General features: G+C 39.4%; 1 protein-coding gene across 2 annotated transcripts in view; it reads left to right on the top strand.

Annotated features, from left to right (window-relative positions):
- DNAH11 (dynein axonemal heavy chain 11) overlaps positions 1–24162 on the top strand; it is a gene marked incomplete at its 3' end in the record, with an annotated part of 310916 nt that overhangs the window by 269689 nt on the left and 17065 nt on the right. For both annotated transcript variants that reach the window (XM_082632325.1, XM_082632326.1), the window contains exons 69-75: positions 4574–4744; positions 7766–7888; positions 11646–11839; positions 13006–13154; positions 14005–14132; positions 17221–17448; positions 22329–22520. In XM_082632325.1, the coding sequence (XP_082488451.1) occupies positions 4574–4744; positions 7766–7888; positions 11646–11839; positions 13006–13154; positions 14005–14132; positions 17221–17448; positions 22329–22520 (1185 nt within the window). The remainder of the gene's footprint in view (positions 1–4573; positions 4745–7765; positions 7889–11645; positions 11840–13005; positions 13155–14004; positions 14133–17220; positions 17449–22328; positions 22521–24162) is intronic.

The following is a 24162-nucleotide window of genomic DNA, read 5'->3' as shown; positions in this document are numbered from 1 at the left end:
TGTACCATTCTGCCTCTGGGCAGTATTCATTCATTCTGTCATTCAGTTTTTAAACAAATAGCTATTGAGATCAATGATAGTGCCACACGCTGTGCTGGTTACTGAGTGTACAGTTTGGAAAACACAGATATGAGTGGAGATACGTAGATGTGTGTGTGTATAAAAGTGACAAATACAATGCGAGAGAACAGTAGGGATGGAGGGGCTGTTTTACTGGGGGCTCAGGGAAGGCCTCAGAGGAAGTGAGATTATAGCTGATTCCTAAACGTTACATAGGATTTGGCCGTGTAAAGAGTGTTTGGAGAAAAAAAGGATGTGTGAGACGGGAAAGACTTTTCGAGACTCCAGGTGAATGAATCTTTGTGGCTGGAGGGTAATGAGTGAGGGAGAAGATGGCAAGATATGAGTCCTGAGAGGTAGGAGGGTCTAGATCATGTGAGGTCCATGCTGGGGAGTTTGGATTATAGCGTGTGGGCAAAAAGAAGCCATTGAAAGGCTGTAAGCAGATGACTGCCATGATGGCAGAAGACTCAGAAGTGAACAGACATATGGTTTGAAGCTAGAATAATCCGCCCTTGGAGATGGATTGGATACGGGCAAAAATAAAGAGGAAGAGTCAAGAATAACTAGCAAGTGTCTAGTAATGTGAAACACGTGCAGAAATTCTGAGAAGCACAGTGGGGTTGGATTTTAGAACAGCTGCAGGGTAGAAGGAGAAAAATAAAACAGCCCAGAACTACTCAACTACCAAAACTAGACTAAGGTATTACAAGGAAAGAAAACTACAGAGCAGCCCCCGCCAGCATAATCTATTATGCTCAAGTGGGATTTATGCCAGGAATGCAAGTTGATTAAACATTAAAAGACCATACAATGTAATTCTTCATATTAATAGAATAAAAAAGAAAAATCATATAATAATTTCAATGGATGTAGACAAAGAACTTGACAAATTTCAACACCTGGTTAAAAAAGAAAAAAAAAAACCTGAGCAAACTGGGAATAGATGGTAACTTCTCTGTGTGATAAAGGGCATCTGTAAAAATGTTCAGCTAACATTATACTTAATGTTGAAAAATTGAATGCTTTCCCCTAAGATCAGGAACAAAACGATGATGTCTTCTCTTGACACTTCTATTCAGTACTGCACTGAAGGTTATAGCCAGTGAAGTAATACAATAAAAGACACAGAAATTTTAAAAGAAGACAAACTGTCTTTTATTTTTCACAGATGACCTGGCCATGTATGTAGAAAATCATAAGAAATCTACAAAAAAAGCTGAAGTGAGTTTTTAGCAAGATGGCAGGTTATAAAGTCAATATATAAAATTCATTGTGTTTCTATATATGAGGAACAAACAACTGAAAAATAAAAGTAATACCTCAATACTATTTACAATAGCTTCCAAAATCTTGGAACTCTTAGGGATAATTTTAACAAAACAAAACCAAATCTGCATACTAAAAGCTACAAAACATTGTTAAGAAAATTAAAGGAGGTCTAACTAAATGGTGAGAGAGACCATGTTTATGGCTTGGAACAGTCAATATTAAGATTTCAGTTCTCTCCAAATTAATCTACAGTTTTAATTCAGTCTTAATCAAAATCCAAGAAGGCTTTTTTGGTAGAAATTGGCAAACTGATTCTAAAATTTGTGTAGAAATGCAAAGTATTTAAAAATAACTAAATAATGAAAAAGAAGAACAAATGTGGAAGGCTTACAGTACATGATTTCAAGACTTATTACACTGATTGGCCTAAAGAAAAATACACTGATCAATGGCACCGAATAGACAGTCCAGAAGCAGACCCACAGATGTTTGGCCAACTGATTGTTTGCAGTGAATGCCAAGACAATTCAATGAGGAGGGGATAGTTTTTACAACACGTGGTGCTGGGATGACTGGATATCCACTTGGAATAAAATAAACCCCAGCCACTGCATTACTCTGTATACAAAATGAGCTCAAAATGAATAAGCTAAGCTATAAAATTTCCAGGAGAACAATAGAAGAAAATGTTTGGGCTTTGGGTTAGGCAAAGCTTTATTCTTGGGATACCAGAGAAAGAAAAAAATTGATAAATTGAACCTTATCAAATTAAAGATTTATCGTCTTGAAAAGACAAGCCATAGACCAGTAAGTTATTTCCAATACATAATTTAACAAAGAACTTATATCAGAGTAGAAAACTCAATAGTAAGACAACGCAATTAAAAAAATAGAAAGGTTTGTCCATGTATACTAAGACATAAGTATTGCCCACAAGCACATTTTTAAGATGCTCAGCAGTCATCACAGAAATGCACAGTAAAAGCAGAATGACGTATTACTGTATACCTAATAGAATGGCTAAAAATTTTATAAGACTGTCAATAACAAGTGTTAGCACCGATGTGGTACTGCAACTCTTTCATGTTGCTGGTGGGGATGCAAAGTGTTAAAACCATTTTGGAAAACAATTTATTCGTTTCTCATAAAGTTACACATACACTTACAAAATGATCCTAAAAGTTTTACTCTAAGTATTTACCAAAAGGAAATGAAAACATATGTCCACTCAAAAACAAAGTACTACAAGTACATTCTTATATGATCCTAAAATGAATCTGGTGTGACAGAAACATTCACCAGTGGGCAGGGGTAGGTATCGTGCTGGGAAATGGATTGCAGTGAGGCACATGAGAACTTCTGGTTGGGGGGGGTGACATGAATAGAACGTTTCTACATTTTGATTGCAGTGATTGTTACGGAAGTATATACATTTGTCAAAACTTGAGCTGTATACTTAATGGTGCATTTTATTGTGTGTAAGTTAGAAATTGATTTTAAAATGTAAATATTAAATGAGTACTTTGTTAATACCTCTTACCAATATTTACTGTATGTCTGTCATTGTAGGGTTTTACTTTCAGTCAAATATACATAATTCAAGGCCAATCAGTCTGTGGTCTTTGGTCCCTGTCCACCAGTCAAAAACTTTAATATTTTATGTTATATCTATTTATATATATAGATATTTAGATATATTTACCTATGTATTTAAATATATGTAGATATATGTAAAAATCTATTCAGTCCCATTGTTACCAAGGCATACATTGGAGTAAGAAAGAAATATTGAGTGATTTTAAAAAGAACAAGATAATTAAAGGGGATCACAAAAGTACATGGGTGGAATAATAGAAACAAAAAAATAACCTGTTAAAAAAATGGGCAAAGTGGGCTTCCCTGGTGGTGGAGTGGTTGAGAGTCTGCCTGCCGATGCAGGGGACACGGGTTCGTGCCCTGGTCCGGGAGGATCCCACATGCCGCAGAGCAGCTGGGCCCGTGAGCCATGGCCGCTGAGCCTGCATGTCCGGAGCCTGTGCTCCGCAACGGGAGAGGCCACAACAGTGAGAGGCCTGCGTACCGGAAAAAAAAAAATGGGCAAAGAACTTGAATAGACATTTTTCCAAAGAAGACATACAAATGACCAACAAGCATTTGAAAAGATGCTCAACATCACTAATCTTTAGGAAAATGCAAATCAAAATCACAATGAGATACCATTTCACAACTATTAAGATAGTTACAATATTAAAAAAAAGAAAAAGAAAGAAAGAAAATACCAAGTGTTGGCAACTGTCTGGAGAAATTGGAACCCTTGTGAACTGTTGGTAGGATTGTAAAACGGTGCAATTACTTTGGAAAACAGTATGACAGTTCTTTAAAAAAAATTGCCATATGATTCAGCAACTCTACTTCTGGACATATACCCAAAAGAATCAAAATATGGTCTCAAAGAGATACTTGTACACCCATGTTCATAGCATTATTCATGACAGACAAAAGGTGGAAGCAAACCAAATGTCCATCACTGGATGAACAGATACATAAAATGTTGTACGTACACACAATGGAATATTATTTAGCCTTAAAAAGGAAGGCTAAATTCTGACACATGCTACAACATAGATGAACGTTGAAGACTTTATACTAAGTGAAACAAGCCTGTCACAATAAGACAAATACTATATAATTCCACTATATTAGGTATCTAAAGCAGTCAAACTTATAGAAACAGAATGTAGAACAGTGATTGCCAAGGGCTGGGGCGGAGAGGGAATAGGGAGCTATAATTACATGAGTTTTTTAAATGAGTTGTTGTTTAACAGTGTTTCAGTTGTTCAAGAAGAAAACATTTTGGAGATTGGTTGTACCACAATGTGAAAATACTTAATACTACTTAACGGTACACTTAAAACTATTAAGACAGTAAATTTATACTTTGGGTATTTTACCACAATTAAAAATAAAAATATAAATTTTTTAAAAGCGCATGGGTAGAAGAAGAGAGGACAGTGCAATTCAATTGGTTAGGGAGGAAATGTGGGTAGATTTTATGAAATAATGTGAAAAATAATAGTAATGGCAGCAAACTTTCAAAGAGCTGTTCTAAGAGCTCATAGAATCCTTGTAAAAACCCATCCTGTTCTCTCTCCCCATAGATAAACTGTAACCTGTGTGCCTGAGACTAGCTAGACATCCAGCCACCAGTTGTCACCCTATAACGGTCACTTGTATTCCCCAGGCTTTCAAGATGCTGTTCCACAGAGCCATCGAGCAGGCTGGCAAGGTGGAGGACACGCCGGGACGCATCTCAGTCCTGACCGAGAGCATCACCCACGCCGTCTTCCTCTACACCAGCCAGGCGCTGTTTGAGAAGGACAGACTCACCTTCCTGTCCCAGATGGCTTTTCAGGTAAGGAAATCAGTCACTCAAAAGCAGCCCCAGAACCAAAGTCACGCATCTCTGTTTATTATGTACTGCTGCTGAAGGGAAGTTTTCTTGGAAGCTCTTCGCAGCTTGAGGAGAGTTTCCGTTTCGCAGAGGGAACTTGGGCATATGACAACCTGCTAGTAGGTCAGGGTGCCTTGGCTTGGGTGGGTTTGCACTTTGGGCAGCCACATCAGCTGTCATCCTGAAAAACAGGTCAATGAGACATTGGCCTCACCTTCCCAGGTCCTGTACAGACCTCTCAGGTACTACCAGGGAGTTCCTTGGAGAGAATCTCAAGCTCAGGTTTCCAGATCTGAGTGCCCCTAGGAGATTTTCAGAGCTCCTTTAAAAAACAGTGAATGGGTGAAGGGAGCTCCACATTTCACGCTCCTACCTTCAGTGAGCCCTACTACCCTTTTACTCTTTTTGATGTGGACTTCTGCAATAGATTCTGTTTAAATAAAAGTGCCCGTGATGAGAAAGAAACATTGAGGACCACATTCCTAGATGAAATAAGAATGTGGTCCTTTTATTAGTTCATTTACTGTATAACTTTTTCTGTCAGTTCAAATCGTGATGAAAGATGTCATTTCTTTTGTGTCCTCCCAAGTGCCTTGCTCAAAGAAGGCATTTTAAAATACCTGCTCTTCAGGGAGATCAGCTCGGTGCCTTGTGACCACCTAGAAGGGTGGGGTAGGGAGGGTGGGAGGGAGACGCAAGAGGGAGGGGATATGGGGCTATATGTATGCATATAGCTGATTCACTTTGTTATACAGCAGAAACTAACACAACATTGTAGAGCAATTATACGCCAATAAAGATGTTAAAAAATAAATAAAATGAAATAAAATACCTGCTGTTAATAGTGATAAATTATCACTTCTTTCAATACTTTTGGTATTAATAGATTCCTTTGGGTTAAAAAAGTAATATATGTGTGTAATCATTTTATAATGTATGTGATAAACAGGAGTAATGCATTACAAAACGAAATTTTTCTTTTCAATTTTCTCCCAATTTTATTGAGATATAATTGACACATGACGTATTATGTGTTCAGTGTAATGATCTTATATATGTATATGTTATGAAATGATTACCCAATAAGTCTAGTTAACATTCGTCACCGTACATAGTTACTTTTTTTTTCCATGATGAGAACTTTTAAGATCTACTCTTTTAGCAACTTTCGAATATACAATACAATAGTGTTAACTATAGTCACCATGCTGTACATTACATCCTAGGACTTATGTTATAACTGAAAGTTTATACCTTTTGACTAGCTTCGTCCATTTCTACACCCCTCAGCACCCACCTCTGACAACCACCAGTTTGTTCTCTGTATCTGTGATTCTGTTTTTTAAGATTTCATATAAAAGTGAGATCATACAGTGTTTATCTTTCTCTGTGTGACTTTTTACCTTAGCATAATGCCCTAAAGGTCCATCCTTACTGTTGCAAATGACAGGATTTCCTTCTTTTTATGGCTGAATAATATTCCATTGTATATATGTGTGTACATATATATACATTATACACACATGCACACACACACACATATATATACCACATTTTCTTCATCCATTCATCCATATATGGACACTTAGGTTGTTTTTATGACTTGGCTATTGTAAATAATGCTGCAATGAACATAGTACAGATATCTTTTTGAGATAGTGATTTCATTTCCTATGAATATACACCCAGAAGTAGAACTGCTGGATTCTGTAATAGTTGTAGTTTTAATTTTTTGAGGAACCTCCGTACAATTTTCCATAGTAGCCTCACCAATTTACATTCCCACCAACAGTGTACACATCCTCACCAACATTTGTCATCTCTTGTCTTTTTGCTAATAGCCATCCTAACAGGTGTGAGGTGATATCTCATGTGGTTTTGATTTGCATTTCCCTGATGATTAGTGACGTTGAGCACTTTTTCATGTTATCTGTCAGCCATTTGTATGCCTTCTTTGGTAGAATGCCTATTCAGTTCCTCTGCCCATTTTTTAGTCAGATTGTTTGTGGGTTTTGCTGAAATTTTTGTGTTCATACATATTGTTCATGAACAGTAAGGGACCAGGGATGATAAAACATGACATGCATACACATGCGTGCACATCTATTTAAAACTTCTTTTTAGAATATGTAGATAAATTATAATCTATCTGAAATACTGGTAGTCTACATAAATCAAAGCTTCATATATATGTGGACAATTTCTTGCGTGTTGAAATAAATCAAATTGAATTAAGAAAAATTATCCAATAAGATAATATTTTGATACATGTTACCACCCACAATGCATTTTGAAAATATCTAGAATTTTTAAGTAGCACAAACCTCAAACATTTTACCTGCTTGATTTTATAAGGTGTTACCATTTTTATGAGGAAATTAGAAATATTTCATTTGTGCCCTCCACTCAAGTGTTCTATGGACTCCTTAACAGTTCTGTAACCAGAATGTCTAAAGTTTCAGTTCATGATGTGTTTGTTTAGTTGTATCTGTAAAACAACAATTTCCAGTTTTTCTCAACATAATCTCCCATATAAGAAAAATCTTTTATACACCTTGCAGTTTATTGGATATAATTTCTATACCAGGACTAACTTACAATACTAGTTTTACCTTTTGTTTAGTAATTCAATCCATTGTCATCTGAGGCTTTCTCAATTTGTATAACAAGTTTCAAGACAAGTTTGATCTAACAGTAGAAGGCTAAATATGAAAGCATATTTCAAATATGCTGCTAAGAGGCACGGGTATTAAAATTGAAATAAACCAGGCTTCGTAATTATTTGCTATTAGATTTCCAATCAAGATTTTGAGATCACGAGCATAATCTAAGATTCCTTATTTCAACTACAGAACAGATATATATCTATAGGAATTCTCAGAAGGCTTACTTCTGTTTGTTCAATCATATCTATTAAGTGGTGACTGCGTCCTTGATTTTGATGCAAGCCAAATGACCTTTTCAATTTTGTGTACTCTCAAGATTTTGCTGAGAAAGAAAGAGATAGATCCTCTTGAATTGGATTTCCTGCTTCGGTTCACAGTTGAATACGCTTACATGAGTCCTGTTGACTTCCTAACTAATCAGTCATGGAGTGCTATTAAGGTATGTTAGGAACATGATTTTTCAATTGCTAAATCTTGTTTCAGATCTCCGTTCTCTAAGATGTAGAAATGTAGTTTAAAAAATACAGATGATATACACCATTCCAGTTGTAGATATATGCTATCTTTAATTTTTTGAAGAACTTCCCATACTCTTTTCCATAGTGGCTGCACCAATTTACATTTCCAGAAACATCTACTAGTTTCCCTTTTCTTATTTGGAAGTAAAGGAACTTGTGACCTATTTATGGATGGGAAAGTTGTTAATAAATATGTATAATGTATAAGACCTTTGGTTAAAGTCGAGGAATATATTGGGTTGGCCAAAAGGTTCATTCATTTTTTTCCATAAATGGCTCTAGTAGCACTTAGTTGTCTTTAACTTCATTCAAAACCATTTTGTTAGATTGTATGTGACAGCTGTCATATCAGTGTGCATTTAAAAAAGAAGACTTATTGGACTTCCCTGGCAGCGCAATGGTTGAGAATCTGCCTGCCACTGCAGGAGACACGGGTTCAAGCCCTGGTCCTGGAAGATCCCACATGCCGCGGAGCCACTAAATCCGTGTGCCACAACTACTGGGCCTGCGCTCTAGAGCCCGTGAGCCACAACTACTGAAGCCTGCATGCCTAGAGCCCACGCTCTGCAACAAGAGAAGCCACCGCAATGAGAAGCCCGCACACCGCAACAAAGAGTAGCTCCCACTCACCGCAACTAGATAAAGCCTGCACGCAGCAACGAAGACCCAACGCAGCCAAAAATTAATTGATGAATTAACTAATTAATTTTAAAAAAGACTTATCAGAATTGGTGTATTTGGGGCTTCCCTGGTGGCGCAGTGGTTGAGAATCCACCTGCCAATGCAGGGGACACGGGTTCGAGCCCTGGCCCGGGAAGATCCCACATGCTGGAGAGCAACTAAGCCTGTGTGCCACAACTACTGAGCCTGCGCTCTAGAGCCCATGAGCCACAACTACTGAGCCCGCGAGCCACAACTACTGAGCCTGTGTGCCACAACTACTGAATCCCACGTGCCTAGAGCCTGTACTCCGCAACAAGAGAAGCCACCGCCATGAGAAGCCTGCACACCACAACAAAGAGTAGCTCCTGCTCGCCACAACTAAAGAAAGCCTGTGTGCAGCAATGAAGACCCAACAAAGCCAAAAAGAAATTAATTAATTTTTAAAAATTAGTGAATTTTTGTGTAGCCATTTTAATATTAAAGATGGAAGAAGAAAAGCAACATTTTCAGCATATTATTCTTTATTATTTCAAGAAAGGTAAAAATGCAACCGAAATGAAAAAAAAATTTGGAGAAGGTGCTGTGACTGATCGAACGTGTCAAAAGTGGTTTGCAAAGTTTCATGCTGGAGATTTCTCGCTGGACGATGCTCCACAGTCGGGTAGACCAGTTGAAGTTGATAGCGATCAAACTGAGACGTTAAGAGGTAGCCAACATACTCAGAATATCCAAATCAAGCATTGAAAATCATTTGCCCCAGCTTAGTTATGTTAACTGCTTTAATGTTTGGGTTCTACATAAGTTAAGCAAAAAAAAACACCTTCTTGACCGTATTTCCCCAAGCGATTCTCTACTTAAACGTAATGAAAATGTTCCGTTTTTAAAACAAACTGTGACGGGTGATGAAAAGTGGATACTGTACAGTAATGTGGAATGGAAGAGATCGTGGGGCAAGTGAAATGAGCCACCACCAACCACACCAAAGGCCGGTCTTCCTTCACCCAAAGAAGGTGATGTTGTGTATATGGTGGGATTGGAAGGGAGTGTCCTCTATTATAAGATCCTTCCTGAAAACCAAACGATTAATTCCAACAGGTACTGCTCCCAATTAGACCAACTGAAAGCAGCACTCAATGAAAAGCATCCAGCATTAGTCAACAGGAAACGCATAATCTTCTGTCAGGACAGCGCAAGACCGCATGTTTCTCTGATGACCAGGCAAAACTGTTACAGCTTGGCTGGGAAGTTCTGATTCATCAGCCATATTCACCAGACATTGCACCTTCGGATTTCCTCTTTACAAAATTCTCTTATTTGAAAAATTTTCAGTTCCCTGGAAGACTGTAAAAGGCACCTGGAACAGTTCTTTGTTCAAAACGATAAAAGTTTTGGGAAGATGGAATTATGAAGTTGCCTGAAAAATAGCAGAAGGTAATAGAACAAAAGGGTGAATATGTTGTTCAATAAAGTTCTTAGTGAAAATGAAAAATGTGTCTTTTATTTTTACTTAAAAAACAAAGGCACTTTTTGGTCATAAGTTAAGCAAAAAAAAACCTTCTTGACCGTATTTCCCCAAGCGATTCTACTTAAACGTAATGAAAATGTTCCGTTTTTAAAACAAATTGTGACGGGTGATGAAAAGTGGATACCGTACAGTAATGTGGAACGGAAGAGATCATGGGGCAAGTGAAATAAGCCACCACCAACCACACCAAAGGCTGTTCTTCCTTCATCCAAAGAAGGTGATTGATTGGCTGGGAAGCCAATTAATTAAGCCAATGAATAATCTTTTTTCAGTTGACCTGAATCTAGTTTCTTTATTTTGTTTTCTTTTTTATAATATTTCTCTGCTTTTTCAAAATAATTTTGTTAATGTATACAGCAATATAGTAATTTACTATAATTGTAAAATGTTTAAGCAGAGCAGAATGCTGTCGAGGAAAAGGTGGTAGTATTCTTCAACCCCAATCACCAATCCTTATTCCATTTTTCTGTTAGAAGATCCTATTATTAAAAGTTTATTCTCTGAGGCTCTGGAATTCCTCAGAGATGCTCATCATAGTCTAAGTTTCACCCTACTCTTTTTTTCTAAAGCAGAAACATTTCTATGTATTAAAAATAACTATGTTATTCCTTATTTTTATAGTGCGTTTAGATTTTTAAAAATATTTGTTTGTCTGTGTGGGCTCTTCGCTGCAGCGCACGGACTTCTCTCTAGTTGTGGCGTGCGAGTTTTCTCTTCTCAAGTTGTGGCGCACGGGCTCCAGGACACATGGGCTCTGTAGTTTGCGGTAAGCAGGCTCAGTTGCCCCGTGGTATGTAGGATCTTAGTTCCTCGACCAGGGGTTGAACCCGCGTCCCCTGCATCGGAAGACGGATTCTTTACCACTGGACCACCAGGGAAGTCCCCTAGGTTTTATTTTTTAATAGCATTTTTAATTAGATTATTACTTTAGAATTACAAGTTCAAGTTCAGTTGTGTATCAGTCAGGCTCTCGGCAGAAAACAAATGACACATGAAAGTGTGATTTTTAAGAAAAGTTGAACAAAGAGTGTATTTTTATAGTATGGGAATAAAGATGAGGGGACAAACCAGGGATGGGGATGGAAAAAGGTGGAAAAGGGGCAGTTACTGAAACTACTGAGAAATGAAGTTATGGGAGAGAGCCTACCTTTGGAACCTGTGACATTCTGTAAAGAAACATAGCCACTGCCAAACCATGTCACCACAGGAAAGAGCTGGGGAAGAAATACCCTCGCCTCTCTTCTCCAGCCCTTTTGCCAGTGCTTCCTATTGGTCAAACCCAACCAGGCCAGAGAACCAGGGAGCTTTGTTCAAGTCATCCTTAGCAATCACCCTCTTTGCAGCACAGGAAAGGGTACAGAGTAAATCTAGAGAGGAAACGAACACTATCCAGCACAAGTTACTTACACAGGGTTTGATACATTCATCTTTATCTCAAACTCTCAGCAATTATACACCCCATTCCCATCTGTTCCCCTACTGTATTACAGGCAGTAGCCCTCATGGAAGAGTTCCAAGGCCTAGACCGAGATGTGGAAGGATCAGCCAAGCAGTGGAGGAAGTGGGCAGAATCCAAGTGTCCAGAAAAAGAAAAGTTACCGCAAGAGTGGAAGAAGAAAAGTTTAATCCAGAAGCTGATTATTTTGAGAGCAATGCGCCCTGACAGAATGACATGTGCTCTCAGGTGGGCGCAGTTAGCACTTTGGGAAATGCAAGTTAACCTAGAGGAAACTTTGTCTTAAGGACTAGAAGTGTTTGGCATTTATGGTTCATGTTCATGAAAAGTGATTCTGCAGAAATTTCTATACTGCAATCACTACTTTTGTTCAAATCTGCTAAACATTGAACAGTGTGCTAGTCTGTCGGCAGACTGAGTGTATTCTTCCTGAAAAGCTTAATTCTGAAATCAATAGGGGAAACAGGGAACCTATGGAAATATTCTAGGAAGAGAGCTGGCAGAGTTCAGAGGCCAGGAACATGCATTACCCAAGTGTGATTCCCATTGTTTTTATTTAGAGTAGCCCTTTGGCTCCAGAGATTTTGCACATCAAACAAAAAATGAATGCCTTTCGTGGATACACTCATAGTCCTATAACTTTACAACCAACAGGATTTAAAAGCAGAAATGCCTGCCTACATCTTGGTTTAAGTGGCCGCTTCCTTTGCCCTTTTGGCTTCTAAATGGTAATATGGTGCTTACTTCTAATTTGAATTCAACAGTCAAAGAGATCTCAGGTTCCTTCCCTAGCGAGCTGCTTTTTTGTCAGCAGCATTCACTTGCCTCAGGTTTTTTTCCTTTGCTTTGTCTATTCAGCCAAATTTCCCTTTGCAGAAGCCCCTGCCACACCCTACTTTACAAGTTAATTCTGTTTAGTAGTCCTTACTTTCTGCTAAATCTGATGCTGCTGGCAAATAATCCCTGCTTAATTGACCTTCCCTGTGTTAGAAACACCCCAAAAAGCATTTGTATATTCATGAGAAGCCCAACAGGCTGGAAAATTGCACTGTGGCAAATCTAATGAACTGTTAATAAGTAGTGGGGGCTCTGGCAGGGGATTTGGGGGATACAAAGCCATATGCAGGCAGCTGATGGTTCTCAGAGGAGAGTCTCAGTAGACCCCCAAAATGGAATGTAGGCTTCTGATTTTCAGAGCTTCTAAAGCAGAGGGGGATTTCACGGACTCAACTACATAAATCTAGTGTGGATTCATATTGTCATTCTTACAAAACATCTCGTGTAATAAACATAGTTTGCTTCCTTCCTGTGCCTGTGGTTTAAACTGATTCAAGCTGTGACACTTTTCAAGGTCAGAAGCGCTGATCCTGTCTTTGGCATTATTCTTTCTACAGGAATTTCGTGGAGGAAAAACTGGGTACAAAGTATGTGGAGAGAACCAGATTGGACTTAGTTAAAGCATTTGAAGAAAGCAGCCCAGCCACCCCAGTATTCTTCATCCTCTCCCCAGGGGTAGATGCCCTTAAAGACCTAGAGATCCTTGGTAAGTGGCCGGGAGGCTGGCCATCCAGCCCTGCCTCTCACCCGTCGCCAACGCAGCCTTCCTTTCAGCTCATAGTTATGTTAGTTGCTTTTTTTTTTCTTTCTTTCTCATTTGTTGGAGATCGAGTGTATGGAAAATGTAAGGTTAATAACACTGTAGTCTGGAGAAATGTTTAAATGGAACATTCCTATGGTTGGCATAATGCAAGTTTCTTTTGTACTGTTCTCCACCTTTTGACTAGATGAGGGCCAGAGGGCAATTTTCTCCATGCTCTTGTAATCTTGTGCCCCCTGTGACTAAATAATGGTCATTAGAGCAAGTCTATTTGATTGTGAAAGGCACTGTCGCTTTGTGCTTTGGATTACTATCCCCCACGACCTGCACGGAGAATTCCAGGTTAATAGAGCTGTGACCTGACTGTGCTGGATTCAAGCACAGCTTCACAAGGTGAGGGGCTCCTGCATTTACCCAATGAGCCGATCCGGTCAAAAAATGATGTGATATCTACCCCATGTTGCTCCTTTTTATGAGGGCAATGCTTTGCTACTCCTGCAACAGTTTGTAAAGCTCGGTAACAATGCTTGCCAGCTATCAAAATGTCAAAAGCTTTATTACCACAAAACCAGAGGAACTGATTTCCATAGGTTTTGCTAATGCTTGTGAGGAGGCAGCTGTTGAGAGCTTGAAATGATGCTTGTTGAAACAACAGAGGTTTAGATTGGATTCTTCAGGAAAGTAACCTGGAAGGTGGCGGCAATAACCGCAGATGGACATCGGACCACAGGATTTCAGACTTTTCTCACCTCTCCTTGATTCACTTTTCCTCCCACCATGTTGTGTCCTCCCACAGGCAAAAGACTTGGGTTTACAACTGACTCGGGAAAATTCCACAATGTGTCTTTAGGACAAGGTCAGGAGATGGTGGCAGAAATGGCCCTGGAGAAAGCTTCCAGAGGAGGACACTGGGTCATACTCCAAGTGAGTAATTACGTTTTCCTGAAAACACTGGGAGTGAACATGGATGGGCAGTGCACAGCACCCCTGCCCAGTAGGAACGAGCCTTTCACACAGCACACGGTGATCTGCTGGTGGGGGGCATGGGGTTCTCTCAGCAGTAATGACACCTCCAAGGGTGACAAGGAGCTCTGTTGATAAGGATGACTACCATTTTTTGAGGGATCTTCTAGCCATTGTGCTTGAAAATTTTAAATATTACAGGGAGCCCCATCGTTCTCCTGACTTACGGATATCTGGAACACTCCAGTAGTGCTTGAGGACAGACTGGCTCGTATGGAATACCAAGACCGTTGTCATAATAGCTCTCATTTGCATGTGGCTTTAAAGTTGACAGAGTGTTTTTTCGTATCTCATTATGTCACGTAACTCTGACTCTGCCCATAACTAGTTGTGTTGCATTCCCTTTGCTCATAAATTAAGGGGTTGAGTACTTGATCCCTTGCACCTTTCTAGGGCTCACGTTTTATGGGTCTATGATTCTACAGTCCAGTGTCCTTTGGGGTGGTTCCCTTCACTGGGGATTCTAGCGTCGACCGAAAAAAAAAAAAAAAAAACGGACGTGAGAGCTGTGAATGCAGTTTTATTTGGGACTTAACGAGGACTATAGCCTGGGAGACAGCCTCTCAGCTCTGAGGAACTGATCCGAAGAGGTAGCAGGGGAGAGGTCAGTATCTATGTGATTCTGGTGAAGGGGCTACATGCAGTCAAGCACACATCTCGGTTGAAGGTTGCTGCTAGCCACGAGGAGCAGATGTTTCCATTCATGATTTTAGTGCTTTTCTAGGTATGAGAAGATGCAAGGAATTGAGTTCATAAAATTTTCTCCTGAAAATATCTAACTATCTGAAGGCCTGTTCTACCAGATTTTCCCAGAGCACAGAAAGCCTCATTCCTGATCTCTGCCCTGAACTCCTTTCAGGGTGTGTTGAAAGTCAGCGACTGCAGTGGCTAGTGACTTCGTTCTTATAGAACCAGATGGCGAGTGACATTTTTTAGTTTGTACTAGCAAGAATCCAGGAGCCAGTGGAGCCCAGGCAAGCTTTAGGGGGCACCTAGGGGCCGAGCAAACTCCAAGCTCACTCCTTCCTCAGCAGGGTGCGCCAGCTGTCTCAGCAGGTCTGGAAATGGCCATTTGATATGCAGCACAGTGATCCCAAAGGTTCTTATTTATATGTCAGGCTCTTTACTAGGCAACTTGTAGGATACATGATCTCTAATCATCACAGCAAAGTTGCAAGGGTAGGTATTGTCATCCCATTATAAAGGTGAGAAAACTGAGCCTAAGAGTGGTTTGGAGAGCCTCAGGCCCACGCAGCAGGAAAGTGGCAGAGTCTGTCCGCCAGCAGGCGACGTTCTTTCCGCTAGCCCGTACTGCCACCCTCATGCAGATATGACATTGGCCTTCCTTAATATCTCCAGTATCTGGGGTTGATGCATTCTGCATTTCTGTAAAATTGGATTCACTAAGAAACTGCCCAGTGTCCAAGAGGAATATAACCTTCTTGGAGAGTAAAACCTACTGCTTAGATGAGACTTCAGTATGGGGACTTGGGATGGTGTGTCCCTTCTGAGCCTCACAGAGTCGGACGGGTAATAGTGGAGGCTTTGTTTTCCAGAGATAGCAGTTGTTGCTGGGACAGTGGGGTAGATGCTGAGCTCTCCCCACAAAAGAGAACGTTCTTTGCGAGTTCTCATGCATCCAGCAGCTCAGACTGGAGAGAAACTGGGAGGGGTGCAGTCCTCCTCAGGAGAACATAGTAGTCAAAGTAAAATGTTTCTGTTATTTTTATATCTATGCTGCGCTACCCGTTGCCCCCCCACCAAAAAAAATGCAAGTTGTAAGTTTTACCGTTAAAAAATTTCTCAAAAGACCTTATTTGGTGAAGGATCTCCTTTTGGGTATCTATTTTAGACCTTTGATTTTTGTTTTTAGCGGTAAGCCAGTAACTTAGAATGTAACTTTCACTATGTCTCTCCACACATAGAATAATTGGAGAGGAGAGACTATCCCAGGCTTTTTGGCAGTTTCTGAAGGTTTCTAGGATACATTTGATTGGCAGTTAAAAGAGAAGCATTCTTTGAAGAATGAGAAGCCCAGCATAATAGGAACTTGTTATACTGTTTGTAATTTACATTAAATTCTGTCAGCGTAGGCAGATGATATGTATGCACATGTTAATGAGTTCCTAACCAAACTCTGCGCTGGTCAATTACTATGATCAGAGATAGCCCCTCTAAGGATATTTAGCTGGCGTTTTATCAAAAACCCACACTCCAGAGAAGACTATTACTAAGGTAGCAGACTGGCACTATCTTTGTCTCAGATGCACACCAGATGATTTGTGAATTAATATAATGGAAAAAATCATTTTTCATGTGCAAAATGAGTGGTTTTCAAGATATGTGTATTGGCTAAAAATGTCTCACATACATTGCTACCCTTGGACAAATGGCCGCAAGAATCTAGCCAGTCTCAAAGCCAGTATCCTCAAGAATGGTTCCCAGGCTGGATTCCAAAGAGTGCCAGTGTACAATGATGGCTCACTTGGAGATTTTTCTGTTCCCTGACTCCAAAGTCACTGTTAAAATATTTTTACATTTGTTTCATATACTAACGAGTAGGAGTTTGAGTAGAGGAGATTTCCGTCAGTAACAATGAAGTAGGGGATCAGGTGCACTTCTAGCCTTTAGTTTTTGTACTTGATTAAACTAACCCAGATAAGTCTTAGTAATTGAGTTTGAACTGTAACAAAGAAAAGTATCAAGAACTCCATCTCAGAAGTGATTGGCGGGTGTTGGAAGTAGGTGAGTGTGTTAGAAGGAGATTTTGTTTTACAAAGACAAACTGTAGTGATTTGGAGCACTTAATGTGTTCAGTGTTCAATTCTGTCTTGGTTTATTTTTTTTCCCTAATGCACTAGTAAAGAAAACTTTAAATCGTGGTTCTCTGAATTTTCAACTCATTCATGTACAGGGAAATGTTGTAATCCTATAATTTAATGTAATGTACTTCAGTCTCACAGGAATTCTAAACCATGCTGTTTTTCAGAATGTCCATTTGGTACCCAAGTGGCTCGGAACCTTGGAGAAACTCCTTGAAAGATTCAGCCAGGGAAGCCACAGAGATTACAGGGTTTTCATGAGTGCTGAGTCTGCACCTACACCAAATGAACATGTCATCCCTCCAGGACTCCTGGAAAATTCCATCAAGATTACTAATGAGCCTCCCACAGGAATGCTGGCCAATTTGCATGCTGCTCTCGACAACTTTGATCAGGTAAGAAAGCAGAAGCAGCCTGGTCTGACACTGAAGTCAGGGTCTTCTCACAAGACTGTGAGACCTACAACCACAGCCACGCGTGTAAAGAGAATGAACCACGTACCTTTTTGAGGAGCTTGCTTATTGAAGGCAAACATGGCAGACTAGTATCTCTAACCATAGGAAGAGAGAAAGCCACTGTTCTTATTGACCTCGTTGAGAAGATTGATGACAACAATGATGACGTGGCAGGGGTTTTAGTATACTACTTGATATTTTGATCTGGTTTTGATATTAGTAAATTTAAAACCCTTCTTTTTAGATTATATCCATCCTGCCTTCATATTTATATTTTCATGTCCTTCCAAAATAAAACAAATAAATCAGTGCCTTTATAAATTAACGATCGTTCTATTACCATTAGTCTCCTTGTTCAAATTACCACATCTGTCTGTGTCATAATCAAGTCTGTCAGTTTCCTTTGTTGCTATTTCTCTGAGCTCCCATTCCTTCCTCTAATTTCTTAGAAATCCTTGGTAAACAGCATTCTTATTAGGAGAAGTAGAATAAGCCTGAAAGAGGAAACACGTATGATGTGGTGATAAATATTCAGCCTCCTGTTAGAAATGTTATTATCCTTTATGAAACATGCCCACATGCTTAACTTTTTCTCTAGGTCCCTCTGGGCTAAGAGGAGAAAACCAGCGTTATGAAGGCATTAAAATAATTGGCCACCTAAGAATATAGTTTTGAAGAATACAATTAATTGCTCAATTCAGTAATTGAGTAGTTTGTGCCTGTTTACCCAATGGGCTGTGTAAACAAAAGGCACTGAAAAACTCTGTTGAGTCTGTTACATGTTTGAAGTATCCTTTTTTGCAAACTAAGACAGGCATGTATTTTATCTTCCCTCAATTTATAATTCCTGGCCATTTGTGACATTCTCAAGCTCTCTCTCAAAGTAGGTACAAAAGAGGAGATTGACGTATTTAAATAGGATTTATCCAACTTCCCAGAACAATTGTCTTTATTTGTGAAAAGTGAGCAGTTCATGAGTAAATAGGCTTCAGCCCAGTTGTCCTTCAGCTTTTTTTGGTAAGCACCTCTCTGATAATCTGATAAAACTATGGATACTGTCCCCAGGGAAATGCACACTAAAAAAAATTGTTGCATACAATCATAGGGATGACCAGATCCTCCAAAGCCTATGCAGGAATTCCTTCCCCAGTTAAGAACAGCATGTTCTAGTTTACTTATGAAAGTATCAGGTTTTGTTTTTTTTTTACTGCTACTTGGAAAACCCCTTACAATAATTGGTTACGTTTATTGAAAAGAGTCTTAAGAACTTCAGGGGGGAATATTTCTTAGCTACTGGAAAGGCTCCTCTGAAATATTAAGATTAAATTTGTTCAAAAGTAGCAAAAGCAAAGCTTATCAATGTGATTCACTAAATAAACTTTCCATCAAACCTATTTTAGCCAAAACCTAAGATTTTAAAGCTTTGTGACCACCTAGAGGGGTGGGATAGGGAGTGTGGGAGGGAGACGCAAGAGGGAGGAGATATGGGAACATATGTATGCATATAGCTGATTCACTGTTATACAGCAGAAACTAATACACACCACTATAAAGCAATTATACGCCAATAAAGATGTTTAAAAAAAAAGATTCTAAAGAAAATCTAAAAATTTTAAGAGTCCTTTATGAATGCTGAACTGTTATTATGTTAGAAAAAATGTGGGTTTTATTCAGATTATGTAATTCAAGGGTACTAGCCTGTGCTCCCTGGCTATCTGTGTATAGGTTTCTAGATCCCTTTTATCAGTTAGAATTATGGCTGGCTATTTATGAAGGAAGTAGAAAACAACAGTGGCTTAAACAAGGTTAAAAAAGGTATTTCTGCCACATGAGAATTCAGGAGCTAGGTCATTCAGAGCTCCTTTATGTCACCACAGAGTTGTCATCAACCCCGTTTGCTTACATTTCACCATTTCTAGGATGGGCTTGCCATGGTCCCAAGTGGCAGTGAGGGTGGCAGCTCCCATAGCTGTGTTCCAGAAAGTAGGATGAGAGAAGGAACAAAGCAGATGACAAAGGGAACAAGCTTGCTTTCTTGTAAAGATTCATTCTGCAAGTTAATACACAATACTTCTTTCAACTTATTGGTCAAACTAATTCACACTGCATTACCTAGCTGCAAGAGAAGCTGGAAAAGTAAATCTATCTTGGGCAGTATATGCCCAGCTAAAAGTCAGCAGGAAGGCACTTTAGAGAGGGCAGATAGTGGTCTCCATCACAGACCTCCTCCTTTCCCAAGTCTCCTTGTATCATCCTGGGTGTTCTGTGTCGCTGCCGTGGCCCTGTCTTGCTGAAGCCTGTGACGTGGACAGAGGGTGATGAATGCCCTCTACCTTGGTTCTCATTCGGGTTAGGTAAATGGGTCCCAGTTGCTCCTATTGCCTGGCTGCCCTTCTTACGTAAGAAAAGCACCTAAGGGATCTAGACAAGTTAACTTTTCTGTTTAGGTATTTTCATTTTTCATGCTTTGATTTTCAAGTCAAATTAAACCTGTGTTCTTAATCTTCTCCCCAAGTCAGAATTTATCCTCAAATTTTGACATGTGTATTCACAGCGAACAAAGTGCATTTGATATTGATCCTTTATTACCTTGAACATTCTAGAATATTTATGTAAATATAATCAGTAAGTGACCAAGATGTAAAGAACCTTTTCTTTAGGATGCTGCCTACCTAACCCTCTTTCAGCTCAGTAGCGCTGCCTCTTGAAGAAGATGTCATAAATGTTTGGGCTCCCTTCATCCCCAGATAACCAGATTTTTGAAGCAAGAATGTAAATTTCTTTTTCTGTAAGATTTGCAGCAGAAACAAATAATGGTAATTGTGCATGTAAAATTGGCATCTGTGTGCATGCAACACTGTTATGTATGTGTGGATGCCTGTTCTCTGTTCACAATGCTGTTTGTATATTTTCTGATACAAACACTTGATCACTTGCTTTGTAAAAATACAATTGACCTGAAATGTAGAGTGTTAGGTAGACTTATATTTTTCTTAGGAATGCCTGATTCACATTTTCTTCTAATGTCATTTAGATTATCAGAGCATTATGAAATGGGCATTGACTTATGATTTTGGTTTTTTTAGCAGTGAGGCTAAAATTAGGTCAGTTATATGAAGTATATAGACGGAAATAATGTACTAACTGTAGTACTTGGGTTTTCGGTGGACTATATGTAATTCAGGGAGGGTGTGTTAGGTGACTTGTTAGACCATAAAATTTTGTCACTTCCATTTGGCCTCCTAGAAATTTCTTCCTTTTAAAAGCAATGTATTTTTATATCCTTCAACATTAATTCCAATTATATGGTTTCTCTTTTCTTCTTTCAAAAGCTTGCCTTTTACTTGATGTTTAGTTGAGGAAAAGTTATTTGTAATGATTGTATATTTTTAAGCCCCTTAAATTTCCTAGAAGTGGCCTAGTCATTTAGAATAACCTAGTGATTTAGTTGGGTCAGCACTCTATGTGGCCTGGCCAATTCTAGAACTATATTTGGTGGTAACCCTGGATTCTGATGAAAGCGATAGAGAAAGAAACTAAAATGCTCTTCTGGTCTTGGACCAAGAGAACAAATCTAGGCTTTGTTTAGACTTTTACTGAAAGGCCTCTGGGAGGCCAGATCTGAGCTCCCACCCCAAACGGGCTAAATATATTTTGTATTATAGATGCCCACATTGTCAGATCCATTTAAATGTAGACCGGGTGTAATTTGACCGTCTTAAAGGACAAGACAGGAAGGTGATGTTTTGGCCTCACCTTCCTCCACTGCTCACCATCAGCTGAAGGACTCCTCCTCAGTTTTTCCTTGTTTGCCTCACAGGACTGGCAGATTTGAGAATGGGTAAAGTACTACCCTTAAGACACAGATGGCTGTTTTTCGCCTTTTAATTTTATGGCTTTTGGGGCCATAACCATATCAGTGTAGCATACCAGGTTTCCCTCTGCATTTGCAAAAAAAAATCTTACAGATCTACTCTACAGGGCATTTGTTTTCTAATCTTCCATATGCTGTTCTGTCATTCCAACAGTGAATTTTATTTTCAGTTCATTGGAAGAAAACTATTTGTCGTGGTGGTTGTATTAGTCAAGGGACAGTACAAAATTATAGTGATTCATACAAGATAATCTCTCACACATAATTGGCAGCTCTGGTGCATGAGATCAGCCACACACCCAAGCTTGTGGTGCCTCCACCATACCTAACTCACAGCTTCCAAGTCGTCCAGTCATCATCATTTGTAGCTCATAGGAAAGGGAAAAGAACGACAACCAGACCAAGCAATTTCCCTTTAAGCAAGTGATGTGAAAGTTGCATACGTCACTTCTGCTCAAACTCCATTGGCAAAAACTTGGTCACATGGCACATCTGGCTTCGAGAGAGGCTGGGAGATTGCTTTTTGATGAGTGGCTGTGTGCCCAGATAATCGGTATTACTATGGAACGAGGAGGAATGGAGAATTGGCATTAACTTATATTCTGCTACAGTGATGAAATTAAGATGATGGCCTTTTGTCAAACAGATTGTACAAGAACATTTTTGCAGGGGAAATTGATGTCAGGCAGTATTACCACTGGCAAAATGAATTGTCTCATTTTCTAGTGAAACAGAAGAATAATTGAAGCAAAATAAAAGCATTCCTCTTAAATCAACAGAGTGGCAAATGCCAAACAGTCTTCTCCTATGCTCTCCTAGCTTAAAACTGCATGTTACCTCTGTCCTAGGTCTCCCTCAAAGTCCTCTGCAAGATGACTGAAAACTCAGACCCTTGCCCTTGGAAACCATACGGATGGATGATCAAACATTCTTTCTTTCCTCCCAGGATACACTTGAAGTGTGCTCCAAGGGGCAGGAGTTTAAAAGCATTCTCTTCTCTCTGTGCTACTTCCATGCCTGTGTTGCTGGGAGACTGAGGTTTGGCCCCCAGGGCTGGAGCCACTGCTATCCGTTCAGTTCTGGAGACCTCACCATCTGCGCCAACGTCCTCTGCAACTACTTAGAGGCAAACCCTAACGTAAGTGCCAGTGGCCAGATAACCTCTTCCGAGGAGTGTACTGAATCTGTCAGTCTTTGGACACTATCAAAATGGACCATAATTTCTCTTTAGAAGCTATTATTGAAATAGCTGACACTACATATGCATCCTCTGCCAAGTGTGAGGTTTTACAACAGTGGATGCTCGAACTTTATGAGATGGGTCAAGCCAGTTCTACATCAGCAGCTTAGTGCAAAAAAAAAAAAAATGTCCTTCATTATGTTAACAAAAACAGTGGTTTACATGTGCATGTACGCCAGATTCATTAGGCAGGTAATGAAGCATTTGCACAAATGTAATTACATACAGCAATTCTGACAGTTCATAACACTGCATTAATAATCACTACAATTAGTTCTGATGATGGAAGCAATTTACAGCACGTCACATGTATAAATAATGGTGCATTTCCTGCATATGTCATTATTATGTATTAAGGATGCCACCTTGTTGTGACTTTTTCAGTAATGTTCCCCTTGATTTGAAGTTAAAGGTAGATGAATGATTTTATTTCGTAGCTAAAATGTGTTCTACAGATGGGAACGGGAATGCTTCATCAGGAACATTTGTGTAAACTCTTATATACTCAGTGACTGGATTTCAAAAAGGGTGAATCATTTGTAAGGATATTCTGGCTTAGTCCTCACAAGGGAAACTTTTTCCATTAAGTTAAATCTGTTAAAATCGAGGTATGTTTGTCAGAACCCACCAGGCATGGTGCTTTAGGCCACACTTTCTATTAAAGGGCCTTTAAAACCATTCAACCATGTTTCTATGTATAAATGGTTCTTTTTTGTTCTTTTGGTAATTATCGTTATCACAGTTTTCTCAAGCTTTGAAGATGGTTTGACTACTATCTGAATATGTACACTTTGTACCTAACATGGTGTGTTCTCATAAGGAACACATTTTGAATAAGCTGTATCCAAGAGAAATGGCTTTAATATGGTATGTGATGATCACTATTCCATATCTAGCATTTTTTTAAATTTATGAAACTCACTTTGAGCATATTTTGACCATTCTAATAAATACTATTTTGTGTTGAGCTTAGCACATTTTGTTTAAAATGTTGCAGGTAGAATTGACTATTATAATAGTTCTGGAGAGTTCTGGGTAGAAAATGAAATAGACCACTGAGTACTTTTATTCAAGTCCTTCATCACTGTCCCAGGAGGCTGAGGCCAGGAATATTATCCTATTTCAGCTGGACCCTGTACACAGTTGAGGTAGGGATGAAGGGGAGCAAAAGAGGGCTTGACTCACGTTTCTCTCCAGCTCCCACATCCCGAGGCTTGGCAACACTAGTTGGCCGATTGAATCGTGCTATGTCCTGCTGCTTCTCCCACGGGTGTTCCAGCCTCAAGACAGCTTTAGGTTTTAAACACGCGCTCTTGTGTCTTAGATGTCTTGACCCAAGTCATTCACCACACATCACATCACGAAGCAAGTTAGTTAGATCTGGGAATTAAGTTGATGTGCCCACATAGTTTGGTTGTACAACATGCCCTTTTCCGGAAGGTATATGTATAAACTTGGAAGTAGGCAGATGATAGATGATATTTCAAGTCATGAGATTAGATGAGACCATCAAGGTTACAGAGTATAACTGAGAGATCTA

Source organism: Mesoplodon mirus, assembly GCF_964341445.2.
Source record: "Mesoplodon mirus genome assembly, chromosome: 9".
Classification (NCBI taxonomy): Eukaryota; Metazoa; Chordata; class Mammalia; order Artiodactyla; family Ziphiidae; genus Mesoplodon; species Mesoplodon mirus.
This window is presented reverse-complemented; position numbering and strand designations above follow the sequence as displayed.